Raw genomic sequence first — 12,013 nt, 5'->3', positions numbered from 1 at the left:
TTGATTTCATTCGAATAATCAAACTTGTCATATAGAGTGAATACTGATTCGTGGCCAAACAATCTCTACAGCCAATGTTATCATCATCTGAGAACATGGGTTGTATTATTATAGATATGATGATGCGAGGGCGGTATTCATTCAATGGTGGTAGTATTGGATGTAGGTAGCTTGTCTTTGAATCTAACAATGATGATAGTTGATGATGCATTATAACATCCTGTCAATGAAAGATTTTTTGTTTTCTATTGCTACAAACACATAATGAATGTAATGGTATGTTGAATGTAATCGTGACTGGATTTTTTTTTTTTTTTTTTTTGTTGAAGCCGGCGTGTGTGCATGTCTGTGTTTGACTGTGTCGTCGACTTTATAAGTGTAAAAATATATCGACAATGCTTGTTTGAACATACGATGTATATTTTATTTTGAAAAACCTTAAAACAAAACATTCTTTGAAATGAAATGATGATGAACAGATTATAGATTTGTTTTTCAGTCATATATCATCAAAAGTTTTTAGAACATTGATGAATTTTTTTTTCGCCAATGTTTATGATTCTATTTTTATATATTTGTCATCATCATTATCTTTCGTTATCGTATCATCATAAATATATTCTTTATTATATTTATACAAAAAGAAACGGATTTTCTGTTCCTTTTTTTCACATACGCACACATTACTGAAATACACGTCATCATCATCATCATCATCATTTTAAAGCCACATAAGAATAATACAGATATTTTTATTGCCATTAAAAACAAATCTTCCTTGATATTATTTCATCTCTTTATTATTATTATCCATCAAGAAAAAAAAACCAAAGATAAAGATGTCTTCTGGTATGTAAATAATCGATAATTATAATGATGATTGGAATTTTCAAAATAATTTTTTGTTTTTGTTTCAAATTATAGAAGCATTCGTAACGTTAGCTACGAACGATAATTATGCTATCGGTGCAATGGTATTGGCATCATCATTACGACAAGTTGCAACACAAAAACATTTGTTCATATTGATTACCAATGGTGTTTCCGATAAAATAAGGTTTGATTTTTTGATTCGATAAATTTAAACTTTTATTCAAACAAATTATCAAATTTAAATTCGAATATATTATAATTTGTAGGGAGGTATTGGCTAAATTCTTCGATACCATACAATTGGTGGATCTATTACATAGTCCTGATCCGAAAATTCTTCAAGCATTAAAACGACCCGAATTGGCTGTAACATTAACAAAATTACATTGTTGGAAATTAACACAATTCACTAAATGTGTATTTATGGATTCCGATACATTGGTTGTCAAAAATATTGATGAACTATTTGAACGTGATGAGCTATCTGCTGTACCGGATGTTGGTTGGCCTGATTGCTTTAATAGTGGTGTTTTTGTTTATCAACCTTCCGATGTAACATTTAATCAATTGATTGAAATGGCCGCACGTGATGGTAGTTTTGATGGCGGTGATCAAGGTCTATTGAATCAATATTTTTCCGATTGGTCAACAAAAGATATTGGCCGTCATCTTTCCTTTATTTATAATATGACACTTGCATCCACTTATTCATATTTACCAGCATATAAAAGGTAATCGTTATTAATGTTGATTATTTATTAATTTAATTTTGAATCTCATTTTTTTCTGATATTATAAAAAAGATTCGGCCAAAATGTTAAAGTTATTCATTTTCTTGGAGCTTTAAAACCATGGTATTGTTCATATAATGCTTCGATGGGTAAATTGAATACATTCATCGGTAATGATCAAGCACGTGATTTCATTGAAAAATGGTGGCAAATGATGGTTGCCAATGTTCATTCGGCCATCGAACAGGTAATCATCATCAATCGATTTATTTTTCTTCCGATTTATTAATCGATCTGATTAACATCCAAACACTTGTAGTTAAATCTGGTTGGATCAATGTCCAATATGGTAATTGATAATCCTGCTGCTGTACAACAGCCATCATCAAGTAATGAAGATCGATATCAAGCATGGCAACAAGGACAAATGGATTATCTTGGCGCTGATAGCTTTGAAAACATACAAAAACGTTTGGATCAATCCATTCATGGCCAATGAACTATCCCAAAGAAAGAAGAGAAATATTTCTCATCATTGTCCATTTTCAAATGAAAAACCAAGGAATCAAATCATGTTTATTGAGTGAATGTTTCGCAATCATAATAATGATTATAATCTATATATTCAAAAATCAATGTTGCAAGAGAAACAGGTAATAATAAAACAAAACAAAAAAAAATCCAAATGTTTCAAATCAAACCGGAAAATAAAACAAGTTGATCATAGCTACAGCTGCTGGAACGGTCATGCATGTCTTCGATCGATGGACATCATTCGTCATTGATTAAAATCCAATGCCAAAACACGTAATATAGATGCAATATTACAATTCTAAAAACAAAACATTGCAAAAAAAACAGAACGTTTTGGCAACGTAGTCACTTTCTCTATCTTTCTCTCTTTTTCATTTTTTTTTTTTTATCCATTGAGCTAACATTGTCTCTGTGCGTGTTTGTATCCTTATATATGAAAAATATAATATACACACACACAGCTGATGAGCTCTCTCCTCCATAAACATCTTTATATTTTTTTTTCCTTTGACTCCGCGCTTTTTTTTTGTGCCCCTCATTATACAATCTTATTATTAGTTTGTTTTTTCTTTGTTGTTGCCAAGCTAGTCTCAAACAAACTATAAGAATTATTATTCTTTATTTTTCGTTTATTTTGATCTCATTTTTTTGTTTTTGGTTTGGTTTTGTTGATCACATTACAACACCATTGACGTTGAATTGACATTCAAATTTGGCGGTTATTCGACGAAAACAAAAACAAAACAATTTACAATCATTTTAAATGACAAAAATCCACCGAAAAACATTGGCTTTTTGAATCAGCCATGGATTCTTCACTATCAACCATTTTTGATTATAATGATGATGACAATCAAGATAATCACCATTTTCATCATCATCATAATCATCACTCTACAAATCATCAAAAATCATTGCTACGAAGACAAAATTCGAATCGTTTACGGCGAACAGCAACGACAACAACGACAGCAAAACGATCAATAATAAAAATGGATAAATCAATTTCAACATCAAAATCTCATCATAATCTTTTACCAATTGATAATGATTCGATTTTACCACCTGAACAGGAACAGGGAAATGTTGAATATAAACTTAAACTGATTAATCCATCACCAAATCGTTTAGAACATCTTGTTACTCAGATGAAATGGCGTCTTGAAGAAGGTTAGATTGATTGATTTGTAATAATATTTTTGGTCTAAATTTTCGAATTTTGTTTTTTTTTCGTAGGAGATGGAGAAGCAATCTATGAGATTGGTGTTGAAGATAATGGTGGCCTTAAAGGATTGACCGAAGATGAAATCTCATCATCATTGCAAACACTTCATATGATGGCCGATAAAATAAATGCATCCGTATCGATAACACAGGAAAAATTGATTGAATCAACAAGAAATGATAATAATCCACGAAAAGCATTAGAAGTATTGGTTAAAAAAATACCCGCTGATCGACAAGCGGTTGAAATACGGATTTCTGTTTTGGGCAATGTTGAAGCGGGAAAAAGTTCATTACTTGGTGTACTAACACAAGGTGAACTTGATAATGGAAAAGGTTAGTTTTTTTTTATTCATTGATTAGGATTTTTTATTTATTGGAGTGAATTGGTTTATCGTAACAGGTCGAGCACGACTAAATCTTTTCCGTCATCGACACGAAATTCGTTCAGGTCGTACATCAAGTATTAATAAAGAAATTCTTGGTTTCGATAATCGTGGAAAACCGATCAAATATTGTGATTATCAAACTTCTGAAGAAATTTGTCAGCTATCATCGAAAATTATCGTGTTTATCGATTCGGGTGGCCATCGAAAATATCTTAAGACAACCGTATTCAGTTTAACTGCAACACATGCTGATTATGCCATCCTAGTGATCAATGCATTGAGTCCATTAGATTGTGGTACAAATCTTTTACATTTAAGTTTAGCCATTGCTCTTGAAGTTCCCATCATGGTCGTAATCAATAAGATTGATCTATGTGATGATCAAATGATTGATCGTATATTGAACAATGTACGAACATTGATTGCATCACCGTTTTGTAAGAATAAAATACCGATAACCATTCAAAATGGTAACGATATAATAGCCTATAGTAATAATAATAATCGTAAAAACATGGTGCCTATATTCCTGATCTCATGTGTTAATGGTGATGGGCTGGAATTACTTTATGATTTTCTACATTTACTCGAACCATCAATGGATTCATTCAATCGAGATAAACTAATCAAACAAAATTGTACATTTCAGGTTTGTTTGTTTTTCTGTCTTGTTTTTGTTCTGTTTATATTTATTTCTTTGATTTTTTTTCTTTTCGATCGTAGATTGATCAAACATTTAATATACCAAATCTGGGTGTCGTTGCCAGTGGTTTTCTTCGTTCAGGCCTTATTGAAGAAGGTTCAGTACTGAAAGTGGGACCATTGGATGATGGACATTTTGTCGATGTATTTGTTACGAGTGTTCAACGACATAAAGTAAATCGACGTATAGTTCGACCTGGTGAAAGTTCAACATTAGCATTGAATCTTTTTACGAATTCTACAATATCCGTCAATAATGGTCACAATGATGATGATGATGATGTAACCGACGATAACAACAATAATTCAACAATCCCATTGTCGAAAATTATCCGTAAAGGAATGGTATTGTTAAGCAATGTTGATCCAGATTCAATTTGTCAATATTTTCAAGCTCAAATCTACTCAATGCCACATTCATCTGCTGTCATATCGTTAGGATCGTCAGCCATTGTTTACATTGAAAATGTACGTCAATGTGGTGTAATATTAGCGATCAAACATAAGGAACAAATCTATGCCGATGAATCCGCTTCTGTTATCATACGATTTATTCGTCGTCCAGAATATATTCGAAATGGATATCGGCTATTATTACAATTTGAACGAGCCAAAGCTATTGGTCATGTGACTAAAGTTTTTTTCTAAAATTATTTTGAAAACAAGATAATATTTCTTTTTTCCGACCCCAAATTAACACTATTTAGACATTAAGTTATTATTATCTTTTGAGTTTAATTTAGTTTGAAATTTCCCACTCCTTTCTCTTATTGTTGTTGATTATTTATTTTATCATTTCTTTCATCACATATCATCACTATTATGAACTGTTCAATGTGAAAAAATTAAAAAAATTTTTATTCAACATTTTCTGAAACGAATGTTTCTTGTCACATGTCATTTGATGAAAGTTTGCCTGTTTATCGATGGTTATCGATGTGGGTGTTTATCATAGGACATTCTATTCTATTCTTTTGCACAGAATGAATGTAACGATCGATTGCAAATTCTACGGAACTATATTTACCTTGGCTGGTTACCGGAAATTTGATGATAATCGTCAGAAATTCCAAGCAGCAATTACAGCCATTACAGATGAAAAGAATCATCCTCGATTCATTATTGACCATCACCAACAACAAAGTGAACAACGAAAACAAAAAGAAAATATTTTCAATGATCAATCTTATTGTTTTGAATTGTCCGAATCGAAACCGAAACCCGAGTATGTAATTTGATTGTGTTTGAAATGAAATTGATTGAGTGTTTATTTGATTCGAACATAGGCCATTGATTGTGGTTGCTATCGATTTTGGCACAGCATATACCGGTTATGCATTTGTATTTCGAAACGATATTGATCAAATTCATTATATGCGAAAATATTCTAGTCTAGATGGACATGAAGGCAAAGTACCGTAAGTTAAACAAACAAAAAATTCGATCCCAATTTTTAATGTTTGGTTAACAATCAACTATATGATAAAAAGAACGTCATTATTATTGGATTATCGTCGAAAATTTCATTCATTCGGACAGGAAGCAAAAAATTTCTATTATAATCTTAAATCAAGTCAATGTTTCAGATATGGTTATTTTGAAAATTTTAAAATGAAACTTTATTCGAATGGTGAAAATCAAACGAAAATCGATGCAAATCTGAAGCTAAAACCAATAAATCAAAATTATGAGATTGAAGCAATGGAAATTTTTTCAATGTCATTAGAATATCTTTGTCAACAAGCAAAAGATGAAATTGGTCAAAAATGTGGATTACGTTTAACACATGATGATATTGTATGGGTTATAACCGTACCAGCAATTTGGTCGGATCAAAGTAAACAATTTATACGATTAGCAGCTGAACGTACCGGTTTGATATGTGGTGAAATGCTTCGCATTGCACTTGAACCCGAGGTAGCATCATTATATTGTCGAAAATTTTTATCTAATGAATTAAGAAATTCTAAGTCAAAAATTCAATCAACAATTGAGCCTGGAATTAGCTATCTGATTATTGATTTAGGCGGTGGAACTGTTGATGTAAGTCGTTGATTTTAGTTGTTTATTGCTTATAAAATTCTGGATATTAATCCAAAACAGATAACAGCTCATCAAATTCAACAAGATGGTTTCATCAAAGAACTTCCATAAATCAACGGGTGGACCATATGGTTCGAATGAAATTAATAGGAAATTTGAAAAAATAATCGAAAAAATTTTTGGTTCGAAACGATGGCAACGTTTTCGCAAGGAATCACCAAGCACATATCTCGATTTGATGCAAGCATTTGAATTACGAAAACGAGAAGCAAAACCAGATCATCATACACCATATAACATATTGCTTACCTTTTCATTCATCACATATTTTGGTGGCTCAAAAGAACTAACCAAACTCTTCGATAAAAATGCACCAAATGGTTTATCGTATTCACCGAAATTGGGTATTATTAGAATTGATATGATTCTAATGAATCAATTATTTCGATCTGTTATTGATCCATTGATTGATATATGCCGTCAAATACTTGAAGAACAGAAATCGAACAATATTCGATATATGTTTTTGACTGGTGGTTTTGCCCGTTCAGCTATGATTAATCAACAAATAAAATTGATGTTCGAATCAAAATTGATGGTTGTAATACCATCACAAGCACATCTAGCCGTATTATATGGGGCATGTCAATATGGTCTGGATCCTACATTGATTCGTTCACGTCGTGTACGGCAAACATATGGTATAGCTATTATGGAACGATTTGATCAATCTATTCATCCTCATTCGAAACGTATGGTCAGTGCACAAGATCAAACAGAATGGTGTACCGATGTATTCGATAAATTTGTCGAGATGAATCAATCGATTGGATTGTTTGAATCGATAAAACGTCGGTATAAACCAATATTTTCCACACAAAATTCGTGTATATTTCATATTTATTCGACTACCAATATGATGGCTAGATTTGTTACCGATCAAGGTGTACAAAAATGTGGAGCACTTTATCTAGAACTGGATACAATTCAATTTCCAAACGGTGTTAATCCAGCCATTCAACAATTATTACAACGTGAAATTGAAGTGGAAATGTTTTTCGGTGAAACCGAAATCAAGGTAAATATGTATTAAATGTAATGTCATTTTTTTAATGTTTCTCTAAATTTTTATATCTAAAAGATAACGGCAAAAGATTTACAAACAGGATATGATGTCAGATCGAATATAGATTTTATATCAAATCTAAATGAATAATGACTAGGTCAATTAAGATCGGCAATATCATCAAAACTATATCCATCATAACCACGATATGCTCGGAATGCAATCATACAATGATAGAGACCAGGCACTAATGTGATAAAGGCCAATGTTAGGAATGTAAAATTATCATCCGGTTTGAAGGCGATCCAACCAAAATTTGAACAAATAAAAACGATAACGATAACGCTACCAATCAACGTGAGCGTCAATGCCAATAGGATACCTTTCCATGGAATGTGATCAAATTGATGAAATTTTTCATTCGTTGCGTTCCATCTATCTTCATCTTGGGATCGCTACAGAAAATGAAAACATGACAAAAAAAAATTAAAAAACCATTAAATAATGAAAATTGAACCTGTGTTTTTTCAAGCAAATTCTGACGTTCATCATCATCATCATCATTATTGTTGACAGATGATTTTGTCAATCGGCGATGATGCAAAACTGTTTTAGTCATGACCATCAATAATACAAAATAAAAATTTCTACAACACGAATTCCAAAATAATAACAACAATGTTAATGTTAATATAAATACTGGTGGATTCAAGCTAATCATGAATATCTTCAGTGCTTCCATCTGTTTTCCAATTGAGTTTAGATTTTTATAGAACAGATGGCAGCACAAGGATTTTTGACAATTTCATCTCCAAATAGGATAATGTCCGATTGAAATTTATCGATTTTATCATTTATATAAGTTTGTTCGTAAGTCCAAATGTCCGTAACTCCAGTACTGTTTGTATTATCGAATCAATATTTATTGTTCGTATTAAATATTTATATATATAGAAATGGACACAATCAAGAGAAAGAAATGAAAGGAAATAGATAAAGAGATAAATGAAATGAATGATAAAAATAATAAATGAAGAAAAAAAAATTTCCTCAAACGAAAAGAAGGTGGTTATCACAAGTGTTTATGTTTGTTTGTATGTATGTATGTATGTATGTGGAGGATGTGATGATCTTTTCAACATTTCTATGGATATTCATTATATAGCTATGAATACAAGTGCAGAGACTATGTGGGTGGACAGGATGTGTCATGTCATTATCATGGTAATAATTATAAAATAATAAGAAGAATTTATAATAATTAATACTAAAAAAAAAATAAAAATCAATCAATCAATGAAGAATTCGAAATGAGCATATCGTTATTGTTGTTTTGTGACAAATTTTAAATTTTGAAATTATTTATATAAGACAATCGGAAAAGAATGACAATTAAATCGGGAAAATCATATGAATTTGTGACTGTAAACATTGTGTATACTACTATTATATTGTATCTGAGTGTGTGGTGAGGGATAGAAAAATTTTAAAATAATTCTGATTTATGACTTTCACACAAACGTATGCGGGTGGATGAGGGGTTGAAAAAAAAATTGCAAAAATTGAAGGAATGAAACAATTTTTTTTTACAAAAGTGAAAAAAAATCAATAATGAATTTTTCTAATCAAAGCCTGAATCTAATTCTCGAATAAATTGCATTTTTTTCTTCTTTCATGAAATCGAAAACAAAATTGGCTCATGGCTATGTGTGATGTGGTTGTTTTTTGTCAGGTCAAAAACACGTACCATTTTTTCTCGGTTTAATCGAAATTTCAAATAGTTCCTGAGAGTGCGGTCATCTTATTTGTTATTATAGCACAATGATTGATTGTTTGATTTGTTTGTTGTTTCATTATTCGTATCGGGTGTAAGAAAATCCCATATCAAAATTGTATCATCATGTGAACTGCTAACAATTTGGAAATCATCAAATTGTAAACGAAATACACGACCAGTATGTTCGATTAATGTACGTAAACATAATGTACCGGATGGTGATCGTGGATCCAATGCGGCAGCTAAATCCCAGACTTTGATTTTACTATATTAAACAAAAAAAATCGAATATATAAAACATAAATCAAAATACAATCACAACATACCCATCATAAGCACCGCTAACAATTCGTTTATTATCAAATCGTATACAGCGAACCAATTCATCATGACCTTCCAATACGCGTAAACAGTTACCGAATTCAATGTCCCAAACTCTACAAATCATCATTATGTATATTAGTGGACGAAATAATCAAATTCAAATTCACACATACCTAATCGTATTATCTGAACTACCACTGACCACTAAACGATCACGATATTGGAGACAGGCAATACCACGTTTATGACCATTCAATGTTCGTACAAATTCACAATCAGATGTTTTCCATACTTTGATCGTACGATCACCGGATGCAGATACAATATATTTTTCGTCAAAATCTACAACATTTACTGCGGCACGATGACCAACCAATACCCGACGTAAATTAATCTCAGTTGGTGATGTCATATCCCAAACGGCAATAGAACGATCTTTCGAACAGGTGACCATCATACCATTATTAAAACGAAGATGCAATACAGCTTCACAATGATGTATTAAAGTTTTGATCATTTGTCCAGTTTTAATCTCCCAAACGCGTACAGTTGCATCGCTTGAACCGCTTATAATTACATGATCATCATATTGTAGACAAAGAACCGATCCAGTATGTCCAGTTAGAACCTTTAAAGAAAACAGTGTCATAAGAATCAAAAACAATTTTTTTTAGTTCACTTACATTTGAACAGGCCAAATCTTTACGATCCCAGATTTTAATTGTATTATCACGTAGACCGCTGATAATTTTCTGATCATCATATTGTAAACAATAAACACCTTTACTGCCTTCACTACGGCAATTAATACGATTCAATGTATGTTTTCCTGAACGCCAATTATTTTCTGTACAACGAATATCCATAATGATTGTTGGAAATAAACGTCGATAGAACATATGATCTGGATGTGATTCATTTGGTTGTGGTTTGAATAGATAACGTATCCTAAGAGAAATAAAAATTCGAAAAATAAAATCAATTCTTTAGTAAATAATACTTATCAAAAACGGAAAAACAAACATACCAACCACGACGTTGTGCAAGACCACGCCATAACGAATCAGTATTTACACGTGATTCAATCAATTTCTTCCATAACATTCCTTCCGAAATGAAACGATGCCATTCTTTACATACTAATTCGGCTGCACATAATGATTTTTCATCCAAATACGATAGAATAGTTTCGGCTACATGATCTAGACCTTTTTCTAAAAGTGAAAAAAAATTTCATCATAAATTTTAAATTTAAAAGACAAACAAAACAAAATCTACTCGGTAGTAATGAAATAAAATCCCGTTGTAACATTGGCCGTAAAAATGTATTGATTCTTGAATGTTGGTAATGTGACATATGTGATAATAATTGTTGTACGAATGAATCCTGAAATGTTTCCGACCATAGGCCAAATGTTTTAAAGAATCGTTGATATTTTTCATCATTATTGAATAATTGCATTGGATCGGATAATGAACCATTAAATCCGTTTGCAACGGCGGCCGTATCATTCATAGCGTTCATATCTTTCAGGTCGGTTATCATTATTTTTTCATTCAGGGCAACTTCCTAATTTTGTCAAAAGAATTTTTCAAATTAATTGAATTATATTATTTGTATCCATAAATAATAAACATACCAGATCTTCAATCATATCTTGATGTTGATCCATCATTTTGTTATATTCTAAATTTATTATTCACCATATACAGATTTTGTATAGATTTGAACAATTTGTTTTTATTTACTTTTTCTTTAAAAATGCGATTTTTGAAAAAATTGAGAACGATCAATTTTTTCTTGGATGATGCGTACTAAACAAACAAACAAAAAATAACCAACAAAACGATTGATTGATTGACTGTGGGTTAGGGGTTTTGTTATCGATTTTTATTTTTTTTTTGGTTGAAATATGATGATAATGATCAATTTTATATCGATATAAACATATTTTTCTCTAATATCATATTATTTGTTGATTGTGTCGAGTATCAGCATTTGTATTTGTAAATCTTCCAAGATTCGATGATTTCAATGAAGAAATGATGATGAAGAAAAAAAAATTAGAACATACACAGTTTTGAAGACAAATAATAATTTATTAATTAATTTGAAGAGCGGTATGAATCTTTGATCAATAAAAATTAATCAAATTTCAAATCAGAATTTTTTTTCGAATATTTTTTCCGCATTTCAAACTCAAAAAAAAAGATAATTGATATCTAAGTTTCGAACGATGATGATGATGATGATGATGATGTCGATGTTATGATGAAATAATAGGATTTTCTTCGTTGATGACGATTTTACCTTTTTCGCTGATGATGATGATGATGATGTCTGTTTTGT

At 31.0% G+C, this 12,013-nt stretch overlaps 4 protein-coding genes and 1 long non-coding RNA gene across 5 annotated transcripts; 2 read left to right on the top strand and 3 right to left on the bottom strand.

Annotated features, from left to right (window-relative positions):
- Positions 1-327: 327 nt before the first annotated feature.
- Positions 328-2,312, top strand: Gyg (glycogenin 1). Its single transcript, XM_075730753.1, has 5 exons — positions 328-849; positions 925-1,057; positions 1,140-1,604; positions 1,677-1,851; positions 1,924-2,312. Exons 1-5 carry the CDS (start codon positions 840-842, stop codon positions 2,101-2,103), a joined length of 963 nt encoding a protein of 320 aa, XP_075586868.1. The 5' UTR covers positions 328-839; the 3' UTR covers positions 2,104-2,312.
- LOC142597504 (uncharacterized) lies at positions 1,064-2,462 on the bottom strand. Its single transcript, XR_012832219.1, has 2 exons — positions 2,306-2,462; positions 1,064-2,221 (listed from the first exon to the last, which is right to left on the bottom strand). It is a non-coding gene; the product is annotated as an uncharacterized LOC142597504 (long non-coding RNA).
- Positions 2,463-2,534: 72 nt separating this feature from the next.
- Positions 2,535-8,221, top strand: LOC124490593 (uncharacterized). Its single transcript, XM_075730752.1, is given in 9 exon segments — positions 2,535-3,308; positions 3,375-3,698; positions 3,766-4,400; positions 4,475-4,712; positions 4,794-5,089; positions 6,119-6,496; positions 6,557-6,601; positions 6,603-7,574; positions 7,638-8,221. Coding segments are annotated over 9 exon segments (3,327 nt in total). The 5' UTR covers positions 2,535-2,944; the 3' UTR covers positions 7,713-8,221.
- Positions 7,589-8,432, bottom strand: LOC124490596 (uncharacterized). The gene is made up of 2 exons (XM_047053119.2): positions 8,080-8,432; positions 7,589-8,017 (listed from the first exon to the last, which is right to left on the bottom strand). Exons 1-2 carry the CDS (start codon positions 8,302-8,304, stop codon positions 7,721-7,723), a joined length of 522 nt encoding a protein of 173 aa, XP_046909075.1. The 5' UTR covers positions 8,305-8,432; the 3' UTR covers positions 7,589-7,720.
- Positions 8,433-8,463: 31 nt separating this feature from the next.
- Positions 8,464-12,012, bottom strand: slmb (beta-transducin repeat containing E3 ubiquitin protein ligase slmb). The gene is made up of 7 exons (XM_047053118.2): positions 11,304-12,012; positions 10,942-11,233; positions 10,691-10,877; positions 10,347-10,611; positions 9,837-10,291; positions 9,666-9,776; positions 8,464-9,604 (listed from the first exon to the last, which is right to left on the bottom strand). The coding sequence occupies exons 1-7, from the start codon at positions 11,337-11,339 to the stop codon at positions 9,364-9,366; spliced, it is 1,587 nt and encodes a 528-aa protein (XP_046909074.1). The 5' UTR covers positions 11,340-12,012; the 3' UTR covers positions 8,464-9,363.
- Position 12,013: the final 1 nt, after the last annotated feature.

This window comes from Dermatophagoides farinae, chromosome 4 (genome assembly GCF_024713945.1).
Source record: "Dermatophagoides farinae isolate YC_2012a chromosome 4, ASM2471394v1, whole genome shotgun sequence".
NCBI lineage: Eukaryota > Metazoa > Arthropoda > Arachnida > Sarcoptiformes > Pyroglyphidae > Dermatophagoides > Dermatophagoides farinae.
Note: the sequence above shows the minus strand (reverse complement) of the source record. Positions and strands in the feature narration are given on the sequence as shown.